The sequence below is a fragment of the Balaenoptera musculus genome, chromosome 2 (genome assembly GCF_009873245.2).
Source record: "Balaenoptera musculus isolate JJ_BM4_2016_0621 chromosome 2, mBalMus1.pri.v3, whole genome shotgun sequence".
Lineage (NCBI taxonomy): Eukaryota > Metazoa > Chordata > Mammalia > Artiodactyla > Balaenopteridae > Balaenoptera > Balaenoptera musculus.
The window spans coordinates 18,678,600-18,691,833 of record NC_045786.1 but is presented as its reverse complement, the minus strand read 5'-3'; the positions used below and the strand labels follow the sequence as shown (position 1 = coordinate 18,691,833).

The following is a 13,234-nucleotide window of genomic DNA, read 5'->3' as shown; positions in this document are numbered from 1 at the left end:
CCACTCCCAGACCCCACAACCAACCAGTTAGCCATCAGGTTAAGGAACAGAAAAGACATTCAGTTAAGAAAAAATGTGTATACCCACCATTTAATTGTATACTTGAGGTTTGGTTGACTGACTGTGCTATCATCTAGGAAAATAGTCGAGCAGGAGCTGTATTTCCTTGCTATTTGTCCTGGAGGATGCTAAAAAACAATGGCAACAAGACAAGGACAATTAAACAGGGCTCAAAATTCTTCCAAGGAACATCATCCCCTTCACCTTGAGACCAGCCTATAGAGGAGAAGTGTCTTGGCGAGAAATGTTAACAATACCAGCAAGAACAGTACAAACCCACTTTCTTCCTACAATGAAATTCCATGTTCTTCCACAAAGAAAAGTCACCACCACCACTCCTGGCCCCCAACCTCCATCAGAACAGTACACTCTCGCAATCGAGCATCAAAGCGTGTTGCAGCAGAGTCCGTAAAATCACTGAGAAACAAGAAGTATGCGCTCATCACACCAATGAAAGCCCCTGCTGAAGGCGGCATCCTGGTTTGAGGCACCAGGATCAAGACAAGAGTCCACTGCACCCATTTTCTCTATTCTTGGGATACAGTCGATTTGGGGACCCTGGAAAATGCAGCCAATGTTCATTTAGAATCTCCTAATCTTGAATTTCAGGAGGTGAAGATAAAAATAGGTGAAAGTAATCCGATGCTTTTGAAAATACTACCAATGTATAAGCTTCAGGTAGGGTGCCTGTGCAGTCTCATGCCTGGTTCTTTCCCAGCTACATAAATTTTGAGCTCTTTGGAAAACTTTAGAACTAAGAACTACTTCTGAAATATACTGTTAAAGAACACAGAATTTAAATTACACTTGTATGACATCTAATTGAATAGTAAGTAGATTTTTGGCAATTATGTGGGCAATATGATTAGTAGACATCAATCTGGATAATTCTAGCTCAAAGCATGTTAGAAAAAATAAAATAAAATCATCCAAACAAGTCTCCACTTGCCTGGTGCTATGTTGACAACCTAAGTGTCATCTTCAGCAACCAAAAAAAATAATTCCTTAAGGATAACAACACTGCCTGCCTCACCTGCCCAACCCCAATGAAGCCCTCAGTATCCATGGTTTATGAACATGAAGGGAGCTTTAAAGCCCATCAGAGACCAAATGCCCTGTTCGATACTTTTAACATTTACTTCTTATTTAATAAGGTTTCCTGGGACTTCCCTGGCGGTGCAGTGGTTAAGAATCCGTCTGCCAATGCAGGGGACATGGGTTCAAGCCCTGGTCCGGGAAGATCCCACATACCGTGGAGCAACTAAGCCCGTGTGCCACAACTACTAAGCCTGCGCTCTAGAGCCTGCGAGCCACAACTACTGAGCCCACGAGCCACAACTACTGAAGCCTGCGCGCCTAGAGCCCGTGCTCCGCAACTAGAGAAGCCACCGCAATGAGAAGCCTGTGCACCGCAAGGAAGAGTAGCCCCCGCTCACCGCAACTAGAGAAAACCCGCGTGCAGCAACGAAGACCCAACACAGCCAAAAATAAATTAATTTAAAAAAAAAAAAAGAAAAAAGAGCAAATCTCCCAAAGAGGCAAAAGCAAGGTTTACAGTTTTAAAAATTTCAGTTCTTGGATCACACTCACTTCATTCCTTGACTTCTATGGCTTAATACTCATGAAAAAACTATATCCATACTTAAAACACCGGAAAGACTTTCATCAGTTTTGCTATTGAACTTGGAAAAGTATACAGAATTTACCTATAAATCCAATGAGCAATAACAATAATAACATCAACATAGTCAGCTGTTGTTGCTAAAATCAGTTTGCAGATCACCTTCCGTTCAGTCTACCATGTGAACAGGTAGACAGGAGTCATTCTACGAGATCGGAGAACTAATACGTCAAGGCTTTTTCAAGGCCCCCCATTTATCAGGTGGTAGATCTAGGGCTTGAACAAAATTCTTTTGGCTCCAAGTCCAGCTAACAATGTGACTCTTGCTTAACTGATAAATAACACTCTCTAGTTACTTTATTCCTTCACAAAGTTTTTACAGCTATCACCTGTCTCAATATTAATACAAATACTGTGATTGTTTTGCTGAGGGTAAGGGAGGCTGGCCATTCAACCCCTGATTCATTCTGTTTTAATATCGTTTTTTTTTCCCTTTAACTTAGAATGATCAATTCACTTTAGGCATGCTGTCGTCAAGGGGAGGAGGATGTCATAGAAAAATTAGGCCAAAGCAAAAGGCATGAGTTTCCCCTAAGTTTCAGGAGGCTGATTCCGGACTCCCAGCCACCTACAATGCCACCCACAATTTATAATCAGAGACTTTCACATTTTAATTAAAAGATTCATTAATTAGCTAACCAAAACGTCAGCACATTTTAAATAAACTACAAACTTTAAATAAGGCCCTTTACACAAGTCTTTCTAAAATACCTAAGCGTCTCTATTGTAATGTATTAAATTTTCCTATAACTGTTGATCTAATTACATCTAAAACATAGTTGCTGATTAGAATATTAATCTTTATAATTTGCCCTAGCTCAGCTTACTGTTAAAAGTCCCCCAAGGGGTTTATCCTCAAATGGTTTCAAGCTTTAAAATCTATAATAATTCTTTTAGAAGCAGCCTCCCTTTACTTTTTAAGTCTCTCTCAGCAAATTCACAGCCAGGGAAAGGCCCCCTCTTTTCCAGCCAGGGGTTCCTTCTCTACTGCCCCCTCCCTGGAGACTGTTCCCAAAGTCAGCTCCTTTTACTTGCTAACATGTGTTGCTGGCTAACATGTGTTTCTGGAGCCAGAAACCCTTGTTTCTCTCCACCTGGTGGAAGTTATTTCCCTGCCATGATCATCTTCCCTCACCTCTCCTTAAATGGCTTACCTATGGCCACTGCTTTTTATCAAATAGCAGCCTCTTTGTAGATTATCTTAGCAACATGTACTAAGCAGGTTCTTCAGACACTTAAAGGAGAAATTAAAGAAACAACATCCCTCACGATAAAGCAGATAAAAACCAAGAAGGTTTTATAAATAAGGGCAAAGAATAACGGTCATTCCAGAGTTCAACAAGAAATTAAATTACAAATTTTAGCTGGGGCCCAAATTCAGAAAAGAGTGTTCCCTCTGACTTCAGATAAATAAGCTGAACAGCTTCTGTCCAGGTGGGGCTTGGCGGGACCGTCTGAGAAGCACAGAGGACGAGAGCTGGGAGGGCAGCTCTGGAGCCAGTCCCCTGGGCCCCAGTGCTGGCTCCACCGCTCATCTGGCTGATTCTTTGTGCCTCACTTTCCTCATCTGGAAAATGGGAGTGATAAATAGTACCTCCCGGGCGTGGTTATCAAGTACACTAAACCAATTAGAACAGAGCCTGGCACAAACGTGGTAAAACACTCAATAGACTGTACTGATTGATTATTACTATTGCTACTTATCTTTTCTCTACTGCTCTAACTTATGACACCCAAGTGTCTCAAAACCTAAAAAGCACAGCTGGTTTATTAGCCTAATTGAAGCCGCAGGTAATTTCACTCAAATTCTATTTCAGTTGGTTGCAACGGCACATTCCAATGGCTCTTCCTGGCGTGGGCAGAGCTGAAATGCTACTCTGTAATGTGGTCTGCAGGGTCATGCTGCTACCCGGTCATCTGTTACATAAGGCAGCACAGAGATTCTTTTATAGGAATAAGCACATCTGAGCACATTCCAACAACTGTGTGCTTCTGCTTTTTGTGTCGGGAGGTGAGAGGGTTCACAGGGGAGAGAGGACACTCTGAGTCAGGATGCACAGCGTGGGGCAGGTCACCAGGACTGTGCACACCGCAAAGCGTGAGGTCAGCGACAGCATGTGAGACAGATGTGCAGACTGGCACGAGGAGGGCACGGCTCTGCCCACGAGCCACCCTCAGAACCGCCTCTCCCTCCAGCCCACTTTAAAGCGGCTGCAGTGACCGGCAGAGGTGGTCTCCGCCCCACCCTTCCCCTTGTCTGCAGGCTCCTCAGCAGACCTGCTAACGAGGGGGGAAGTGTTCCAGTGCACCCAGCAGGTGAAGAAATGGGAGTGAGGGTTTACAGAAGGAGTTCTTCAAATCTCTCAACGCTCTATGTCCAGGTTTATACAGCAAGGGCATGGTAATTTTCAGCATATTTTCCTTAAGACATAGCTTGTAATTTCACAGATGCTTAACACTGATGCTTCAAAACTTGAGAGGGCCAGGGAAGAGGCCATTGCTTTAAGAATCTGATAAAAACTACAGACTTTCTCTTTGACCCTTAGAACACGGTTCACGCACACATACACTGGCATTGCCCACGAAGGCATCACCAGTCTCCTATGGGCCGAGCGTGGAGCCCCGTGAGTGCAAGGGCCTGGCTATGAATTTCCTTCCAACTGCATTTTGTCCAGATTTGCAAAGGGCAAAAAAGACAATATTATGGCTTTAAGTCTGTTTAGCACAAAGCTTCAGTGCCAAGTACTTCAAGATCTACAAATACTTAAATGCAGACAGTCTAGAAATCCTGAGAAAACCCCATGAGAAGTCAAATACTTCAATCTTGTTTTCGATATGAGAATCGATAGCACGCTTATTTGGTAACGCGCCTACTTCATCAAGGGGCAGAAGTCTACAGGGCAAGGAGGTTGTGGCTGTTACTCTCCTGGTGGCCGGGCACCACAGTCCTGGGGGCTCAGGTTAGGGTCGCCACGGGGCAGGGGTGGAAGGAGGCCGGCTGTACCCGCTGCTCAAGGAAGAAAGGTCAAGTATCTCTGACGCCTAGCCAGCAGGCCAGGGAGATGCTGCTCAGAAGGGCCAAAAGACTAGAGCTGGATTTTTTAGAAATTAAAGTGTTGTCAAATTTATCCTTTCTTAGAGCGTCGAAAGAACATGCAGACTCCACTGGACCTACAAACAATGAGGGAGAGGGAAGAGTGTGTGGAGGCAGACAACCTCGTGGAAAACAACTGTACGCTCATTCAAATGGGACTGAGTTAGGAGAGCAAGCGAGTCTCCTGGGGCAGTGGGCAGGAGGGAAGGATTAGAAATGTAGAAGAAGTGCTCCCGTGGACCGGTGTGGGGTCTGCTGCCGTATCGTCCACACACATCTTCCCAGAATGGCAGCTGTCTGGGGCTTCTGGACAAACACTGGCCCCAGGGACAAATGCCAAGCCGTGCTCGTCCAGTCACAGACCCCACAGAGCACGAGTGCACTGCAGCGTTCTTCACATTCTTCCATGTGCGAACAAGATTCACGGAGCATTTCCCCATCACAGACACAGTATGGCAGCTCTCTGCACTGGACAGTCATCATGAAGAACACAGGGAAACAGCTCCACTTACATGGTTAATGAAGAGACTCTTGCGTTTTTCTCTCACTGTGAAAACAAAAGATGCAACAGAAATGTTACTCGCCTGCGTGCCAACCCCTTGCAGGCTGTTGAGGACGGGCCTCTGCGTCAAGGTCCCACCCTTCCACCAACCAACGTGCCCAGATGCTCAACTTACTACATAAGAAATGCAACCTGCACAAATGCAGATCTGACCTCGGCTAGCTAACAGAGCAAAACCTAAACCCACTGACAACATGGCACCCAACAAAATCACTGCAGCCATAGTTAACTGAGGGGTAACAGCTTTCTAAGAACTAAATAAAGTAGTAACTAGTAAATCTCATAAAAGTTGCATGCATCCACTAATTTAAGATGATCAACAGATAACAGGACTATTTATTTCTAACCCAACCAGACCCATAAACGTCCATACTATTTGGGTGAAATATGATAACAACAATACCCGTAACAGCATTAAAATACAGGACAGTGTAGGTCAGAAGCATTATTGGTCATGGAATCCAATTCATCTCCGTGCTGGTGCTGGGGAGGAAAACCGGCTTCTGCGGAGGCCGCCCAGAGCATCCTGCTGCCTCAGGGAGGCTGATCAAACTCACAACAAAAACAGCGCCCCTTCTGAAAGGCTGTTCTCACGCTGCTGTCTGCGAGGTGTGGTTTGCACCCAGCCTTCCGTACCCCAGATCCCAGTGTTTCTCAAAATGGGGGCCCCTCAGCCCCAAAGAGGTAGAAGGGGGACAGGGAACCCAGAGGAGCTTTTTGACAACGTAGTAACATTGAGTTTTGCGTTTTCTTTCCTGAAGACTTACTTTTAAGAATATATACTAATCAATCAACACAGGTAATGAGCAGGTCACTGGAGAGGACGGAGATATATTTAAATCAAAAGAGAAGCCAGGAACACTAGTTGAGAGGAAAAGGGCAGGTGGGGCTCTTTCATTCAACATGGATTTGAGTTCCTCGCCTGTGCCTGGCAAGGAGATGAGGCCCACTGCTGCTCTAGAGGGGGCATGAATGCTGGTGCTTCCCCACGCTCCCGAGCGCTTCGGGTTAGACCAGGCGCCTCCCAATGACAAGAGCAGTGGGTACAAGTGACAGTCATTCACATGGCTGGTAAAGCCTTTCAGGTGTACTTCCCAGAAACTCGGAAGTGAGGAGCTCCTACAACCAGGTGAGAAACTCTTTGGCAAATAAGTGGACTCCAATTCCTTACTGTCAACAAAACTGAAGACTGAACTGCAGCTAACAGGAATCATTTGGGATGATAAATCCCTTGGAGTTTTTTGACATACAAACCAAGTAGAGTAGAAAGAACTTCGTGATTAACAAAACTCCTTCCGTCCCCATCTATTGATGTGTATAAACAAAGCTCTTCAGCACTTACACATCCATAAAAACAAAAAGATCTGATGACTAGCACCTCGTTCCAGCTACACGTAATAGTCAGCCACAGAAACATCTCAGTAAGAAATGTTTTTCCAAAAATTATTTCACTTTTCTGTTTAATAGTTATTCATTAACATTTTAATGCTTGTATGGTTTTGATCAACTGGGGACTAACAATAATGATACCACAATCCAGAATTTATTTATAACACTTAGAGACTTATAATTATGAGAAATAAAAATTAAATTCCAGTGAGATCCATATTTTCATAGAAGTATGATAGTGTGACAAGTGAGTTTCAGAAATCAAATATATTACATTAGGATAAAATTCTATGAAGAAAATGGCATGGAAATACAAGTTCAAGATGAAAGGAATGATATGAAATTTCCACCTGCTAAAGAAGAGCGTGTTCGTACATTTTTAAATGACTGCTGACGGTGGATCATCAAATCACCATGGTATTAAGATTTTATGTGAAACGTTTTTTAAAAGGGGGACAGTTTTATTTTAAAATACCAATGTTTACATCAGAAATTACATCCTTTGATAGCATGAGAAATTGGTATGGTCAACATAAAAATGTTTAAGGGAGTTCATAGTTTTTAAAAGTTATTTTCCATGGTTTATAGCATGAAAATCAGCAGCATAAGAGCTTTGGGCTCCTATGGATTCTTCAATATCTCACTGCAAAAGCATCCCCTGTGGAACCTGGGAAGCTGTGGGGAGACACCCAGAGTGACTGACGGGGAACTAGAGAGACAGGCACCTAAACAGGGCACCCAGGACCGTGATAAAGAGAACTGGGACCCTCACAGGCACAGGGTTTGGCTGCCTGCGAATGTCTGACTAAAGGAGAACTAAAAGGCTGGTCCCCTCATCATGCAGAAGTTCAACACTGCCAGGAACAAAAGCAGGACCCCAAACAAAGGAAGGCCACAAAACGTTTTCTCCATGTCAGTGTTTCTGAATGACTGTGCAAAGAAAACCAGAGCTCATATTTTAATTTCTGAATTTTAGTCTTTCTACTTTGGCTTCAAGTCATTCAAGGGACAAGTTGTTTTTATTCCTTTAAATATTTCAAGGAACTCCTGAAAAACACACAGATCACACATTCACACACACACAGATAGGTTTTCATTTTTGTCCAACTTCTTTCTTAAAGCAAAGAACTTTTCTAAAAACCAAACTAATTAAAATAAAAAAAGATATAGTTTGACTGTTTTCTCCTAATTCTTAAGAGTAGGCTCTCATGTCTTTGAAAACAGCAAATTAAAATGGAATAGAAAAGGAAAAGACACAATCAACTGCAATTCTCCCCCACAAGCAGAAATGAGAGCACGAAAAGGCCAGGCTGAGCAGACTAATCTCTCACAGGCACCTCCTCGCCCACTACAAGGAGCCCTTGGTCCCTTCTTTGTTGAGTGGTTCTCATACAAAGAAAGTCCACACTGACATCTCACATGTGTGAGGAAATGACCAAGAGAGCAGTCCGTTGGGCTTGGGACAGGACGTCCCTAACTTCAGCCAGCTGGGGAGGTCTGATCAGGCACGCCTTCCGTGATCACAGTCAGCCCAGCCTAAATCTCTTTGCTACTCAGAGGGAAAAGGAACTTAATAACCAGGAAGCTCCTAATGACTTAATGCAGGCACATCTAAAGCAGAATCACGGAACAGCTGGCAGCAGGGAGCGTGCCAGGCAGAGCCTGGCTGCCAGGCTGAGTGCTGGGGAGGGAAGGAGGACGAGGGTCTGCAGAGCAGAGAGTTGTGAAGGCCGTGGTCTGGGCGGGGCTGCCCCAGCATAACTGCCATGGCCCCATCCATGGTCTCCCACCCGCAAGCCTATCCTGAACTGCAAAGGAGCACATCGACCTCAAGAAGAGATCACCAGATTCAAATGAAAATGTGTGCTTATAAGCTCACATTACAACACTTCTTCCAAGGTTGGGGTCAGAGGGGCACAACTGGAGCACGTGGAACCCACAGGTTTTAACTGCTCTAGTATTCCTGGAAGTGGAGGGAGTGTTGCAATGGCAATGGAAGTTTACCCAAGTGAAGACAGATCACAATCAAATCAAGAACGTCTCCTGGCTTTGTCTTTTCCTCCTTTCAACCACCTAGGGTGAACACATCCTCTGTATCAGGCAGAGGAAGGCAAAGGGATACTGAGATCCAATATCACACGTTCCGTTCCCTCCAGGAGCTCGTTGGGGATACACGTAAGGAAATAGTTTTAAATACCACAATATGGTTCAGATATGAAGAAACTATTCACAGGCTACCCTCAGGACCACTTAATCTAGCCTGAGGGGTCAAGAACATCTTCACGGAGGAAGTGATAGCAGAAATGAGCCTTGAACACTGAAGAGATGAGCTGTGTGGAAGACAGAAGGGAAAACCCAGCTAAACGCAAAGGAGCAGGAGGCGAGTGGTGCCCTGGGGGTACCGCAAGTGATCCAGCGTGGCGGACACAGTGCAAAAGGAGACAGGCTGGAAACGAAGGCGGACGACAGACCTCCAACGCCCTGTATATCACGCTAAGCCGTTTGGAGTTTAACACCGAGGCAACTGGGGAACCACAAAAAAGTTTTAGCAAGGAAGTGACATAATCAGATCTGATTTACAGAAAGTCTCTTCACCTAGCAGCAGCGTAGACACAGGACTAGGAAGGGAAAAGGTCAAATGCCAGGCCAGAGGCTGTGGCAGGAATCTAAGTGAGAAATTATGAGTCTGGACTGAGGTGGCAGCAACAGGCATGGCAAAGAATAGTCAGATTAAGGAGACACTGAAGAGGTAAAAACTGATACACTTTCGATTAACCTGGATGCAATGGTGGCTGATAAATGTTTAACAGATGCCTTTTAAATAAAAGAAGAAGAATGCCCTGACTTGTAGCATTTGCCAATGTCCACGCTGTAAACACTGCCATTATGGCTGTTTCGAACTCCTGGCCTGCTGTCACTGATCCCAGAGCTGGAAGGAACGAGCATGGTCGGCTCCAGCACCACGGCCAGCAGGCAAGCACCAGAAGAGGGAAGAGCCTTCTCTGGCTTGGGGAGAGGGAAAGGCAGGAGGTGAACCCCAGTTACTAAGTTCTGTTTGGGACACACAGAGTTAGAGGAACCAACAGCCTTCAGTGTAAAGATACCCAGCAGCCAGCTGAACAGACGGATTTTGAATACTGCAGAGCAAAATCTGGCTGGACGTTCTAGTTGACGTGGAAGCCGCAAGGAACTGTACGCAGGCCAAAAAGATAAGAGGGTAAAAGCACATAACCCTAGAAAACACTAGCATCAGAGGGATAAATGGAGAAGCTGATTAAGATGTCTGAGAAGCACCTTAAAGAAACAGGGGGTTTCTCAGGACCCATTTCCGAATAGCCAATTCTCTGTGATCAACTCACCAAAGAATGAACTCTTTAAACTTACCAAATTTACCTATTTTAAAAAACCTATTTCTTTTCATCATCTATAAAGCAAGTGTTGATTAGTTGGACTTGCCTTCAGCAATCTGGCCTGTGTGAGCAAATGCCACACGAGAGCGGGAGCCACCGGAGGCCGTGTCCTCGGCAGCCTCAGCGGTCACACCACAGGATGGGGGGAGGGAGGAGGAGACCAGTGGGAGAGCAAAGGGAAAGAGAAGGAGAAGGCGGCACCAGAGCTTTCACTCAGCAGGTGGGAGACGGTGTCAGTTATTTTTCCTTTTCTTGTTTTTAACCTGTGAGACTCAAGTAGGTTTACACTGAAAGGAAAGAGCCAGCATTTGAGAAACTGAAGCAAAAAACAGAAGGATCAGAGTCACTGATACCCTGATGATCCAGACAGGAGAGGAAGGGGACGAGAGGTGGAGCAGAGGTGGAGGGGAAGCTACAAGTCCCTAACTCACACCTGGAGATGCTGTTAGGTCAGAGAATCCTGCCATCCCTCTCCCCGTGGCAACCAAGATATGTGTCATCTACTTAGAGGCTCTAATGCCATTCCACACAAATCTAGGTAGAAAAGTTTCTGACTGATGTTGGTCTGTACCCTAAATTCACAGGAAGCAAGAACCAAATCTGAAAGTATGCCAGTCATGTAACTTGTTTTCACAGCACTTACATTCAGCACAAAAAATTGCTTCTGATTCCCATTTTTCATTGTCCCAAACCCTCACCCCATCGCCACTTTCCTGCCTGGCAATACCTTACCCGTCCCAATGGGCTCCCACTTCACCAGGTGAAGAAAAAATGTCTTGTTTTGTTTTTACCCAGTATGTTCTAAACTTATTTCACAAGTATTTGATACCTACGATGATTTAGTCTCACTCTTGGAAACACTGTTTTTTAATAAATGCACCAATATTATATCAGCATTATACTGCATCAAAGTTGTCACCTAACCATAACTGAGGCGTTATCAGTTTTTATAAATGAACTTACTGTCGTAAATATGTTTATTTTTTAGTCAGTTTAGGACTATGTCAAAATTAGAGCTTAGCAATTTGCCAAAAGAGTCAGGGCCAGAATCACCAGGGCTCCAGCACTGTAATATAACATCTTCATCATTATATCATCATTTAACAAATTCCTCCTGCTATTCTTTTTTATTTATTTATTTATTTTTGGCTGTGTTGGGTCTTCATTGCTGTGCAAAGGCTTTCTCTAGTTGTGGTGCTCAGGCTTCTCCTTGCGGTGGCTTCTCTTGTTGTGGAGCACGGGCTCTAGGCGCACGGTCTCAGTAGTTGTGGCGCATGGGCTTAGTTGCTCCATGGCATGTGGGATCTTCCCGGACCAGGGATCGACCCCGTGTCCCCTGCACTGGCAGGCGGATTCTTAACCACTGCACCACCAGGGAAGTCCCCTTACGCTACTCTTTTCTACAGGAATCCAACTGAGAGACTGTGTTCACCATACTGTGTGTTTTATCTCTCCTTTACAGTGAGATTAGCCAAGGGCTGAAAAGAGTGGAAAATCCCCCAGGAGAAATTCCATGCCACAGAACAAATTGGTTAGCAGGAGTCTGACAGAAAGAAAACATCTACCCCTAGTGTACAGGCTCAATTTGGCTCTCAAATGACACAACAGAGACAATGGCACTTTAATTTAGGGTTATATTATGCCTTCTTTTACATACTAATACTTCTGATCTTTAGAGAATTTACGCAAAGATCAACTTTTAAAGGAAAATTTCTGACTCTCGGGGTAGAAACTACTTAGAACTAATCCAGCTGATTGGCAAAATGAGGACAGTTGCTTCAAATAGTAAATTCTAAAAACATAACTATAAAATAAAGAAACCCCAAGGGAACCACCACCAAACAATATCCTTAGGCGTCACTAAAGGGAATTCTATTTTTATCCTGAGAATCACATCTAGTGGGAAATCAAGACAGGCTAGTTACCAACATAAGCCGTCTTTAAAAAAAAAAAGAAAGAAGCATAAATATATCAGTAACCTACCGTCCGTCTGAGATTTACTGAGGAATATTGTGCTGGCCCGAGGATGGTCTGAAGGATTGAATTCCATGTTGAAATCTTTAAAGAAAGAAAAAGAAAATATATGAATATCCATCTGATAACTAAAGGGAGTCAAGATTTTCAATCTTAAATTACTAATACATTCCAGGATTCTGGAAAAAACCAACAGTTACTGTGCTAACAAATTCTTCTAGGTTCAACTGAGAACACTGCTATTTAGAAACTTGAGAAAGTCATACATAAAAATTAGACACTTGGCTGGAGATCTATTAGCCGAAAACTCCATTTTCTTTTTAAAAGTCTGCTCTGCACCCAGGATACTACAGAATAGCAGGACAAAGTCCTAACACGTAATTAAGGAGAGTTATGTGCTACAACTGACTCCTCTAAACCCACAGTTAAACAAGTGATATTTCCTTGTTAAAGTGACTAAAACAGGATACCTAAGCCAAATCGGCATCTACACACCCTGCTTAATTAAGACTGTCCTTTTCTGAAAACTTAATCCTTTAGAGCAAAAGCTCAAGTTGGCCATCTGTGGGCATAATCTGGGCCATGGATGTAAGTTTTGTTTGACCCATTCATTTTCTTTCCTTTGTAAAAAATTTGAGCCAATAGATAATGATTTTTACATTTCAAACACATACCACAAAGGAAAAAAGAAGGTCTGTGTTTCCAGCTTCTCTTGAGAACTCAGATCACTGGCAACACCGGGCCCCACCACAGAGGTCACAACCGGCAGGACCTGAGACCCCAGCGCCCCCAAACGTCCAGTCCTCACCCTCTGCCTCACTTCGTACCCCTTCTTCCCCCACCGGCATGTGGCTCTGTAACCCTGCCTTAGAACAGTCTCCAAGGGCTACAGGCTTGTCAGTCCAGTATAAACAATTAGAATCCCATCACAGAAGAGTTCTTCCAATTAAAAAAAAAAAAAAAAAGATTCCACGGGGAAAGAATGGTTAAGCAAAACAAAAGAATAAAGTTAGAGGAGGGAAGAGAGAAGATCAAAAATAATGGAGGGACTTCCCTGGTGGCGC

At 44.1% G+C, this 13,234-nt stretch overlaps 1 protein-coding gene across 1 annotated transcript in view; it reads right to left on the bottom strand.

Annotated features, from left to right (window-relative positions):
- Positions 1 to 13,234, bottom strand: part of CCNY (cyclin Y) — a 124,093-nt gene that overhangs the window by 21,681 nt on the left and 89,178 nt on the right. The window contains exons 2-4 of the mRNA XM_036842809.1: positions 12,180 to 12,254; positions 5,348 to 5,382; positions 88 to 188 (exon numbers count right to left, since the gene is read on the bottom strand). Coding sequence (XP_036698704.1) covers positions 88 to 188; positions 5,348 to 5,382; positions 12,180 to 12,254 — 211 coding nt within the window. The remainder of the gene's footprint in view (positions 1 to 87; positions 189 to 5,347; positions 5,383 to 12,179; positions 12,255 to 13,234) is intronic.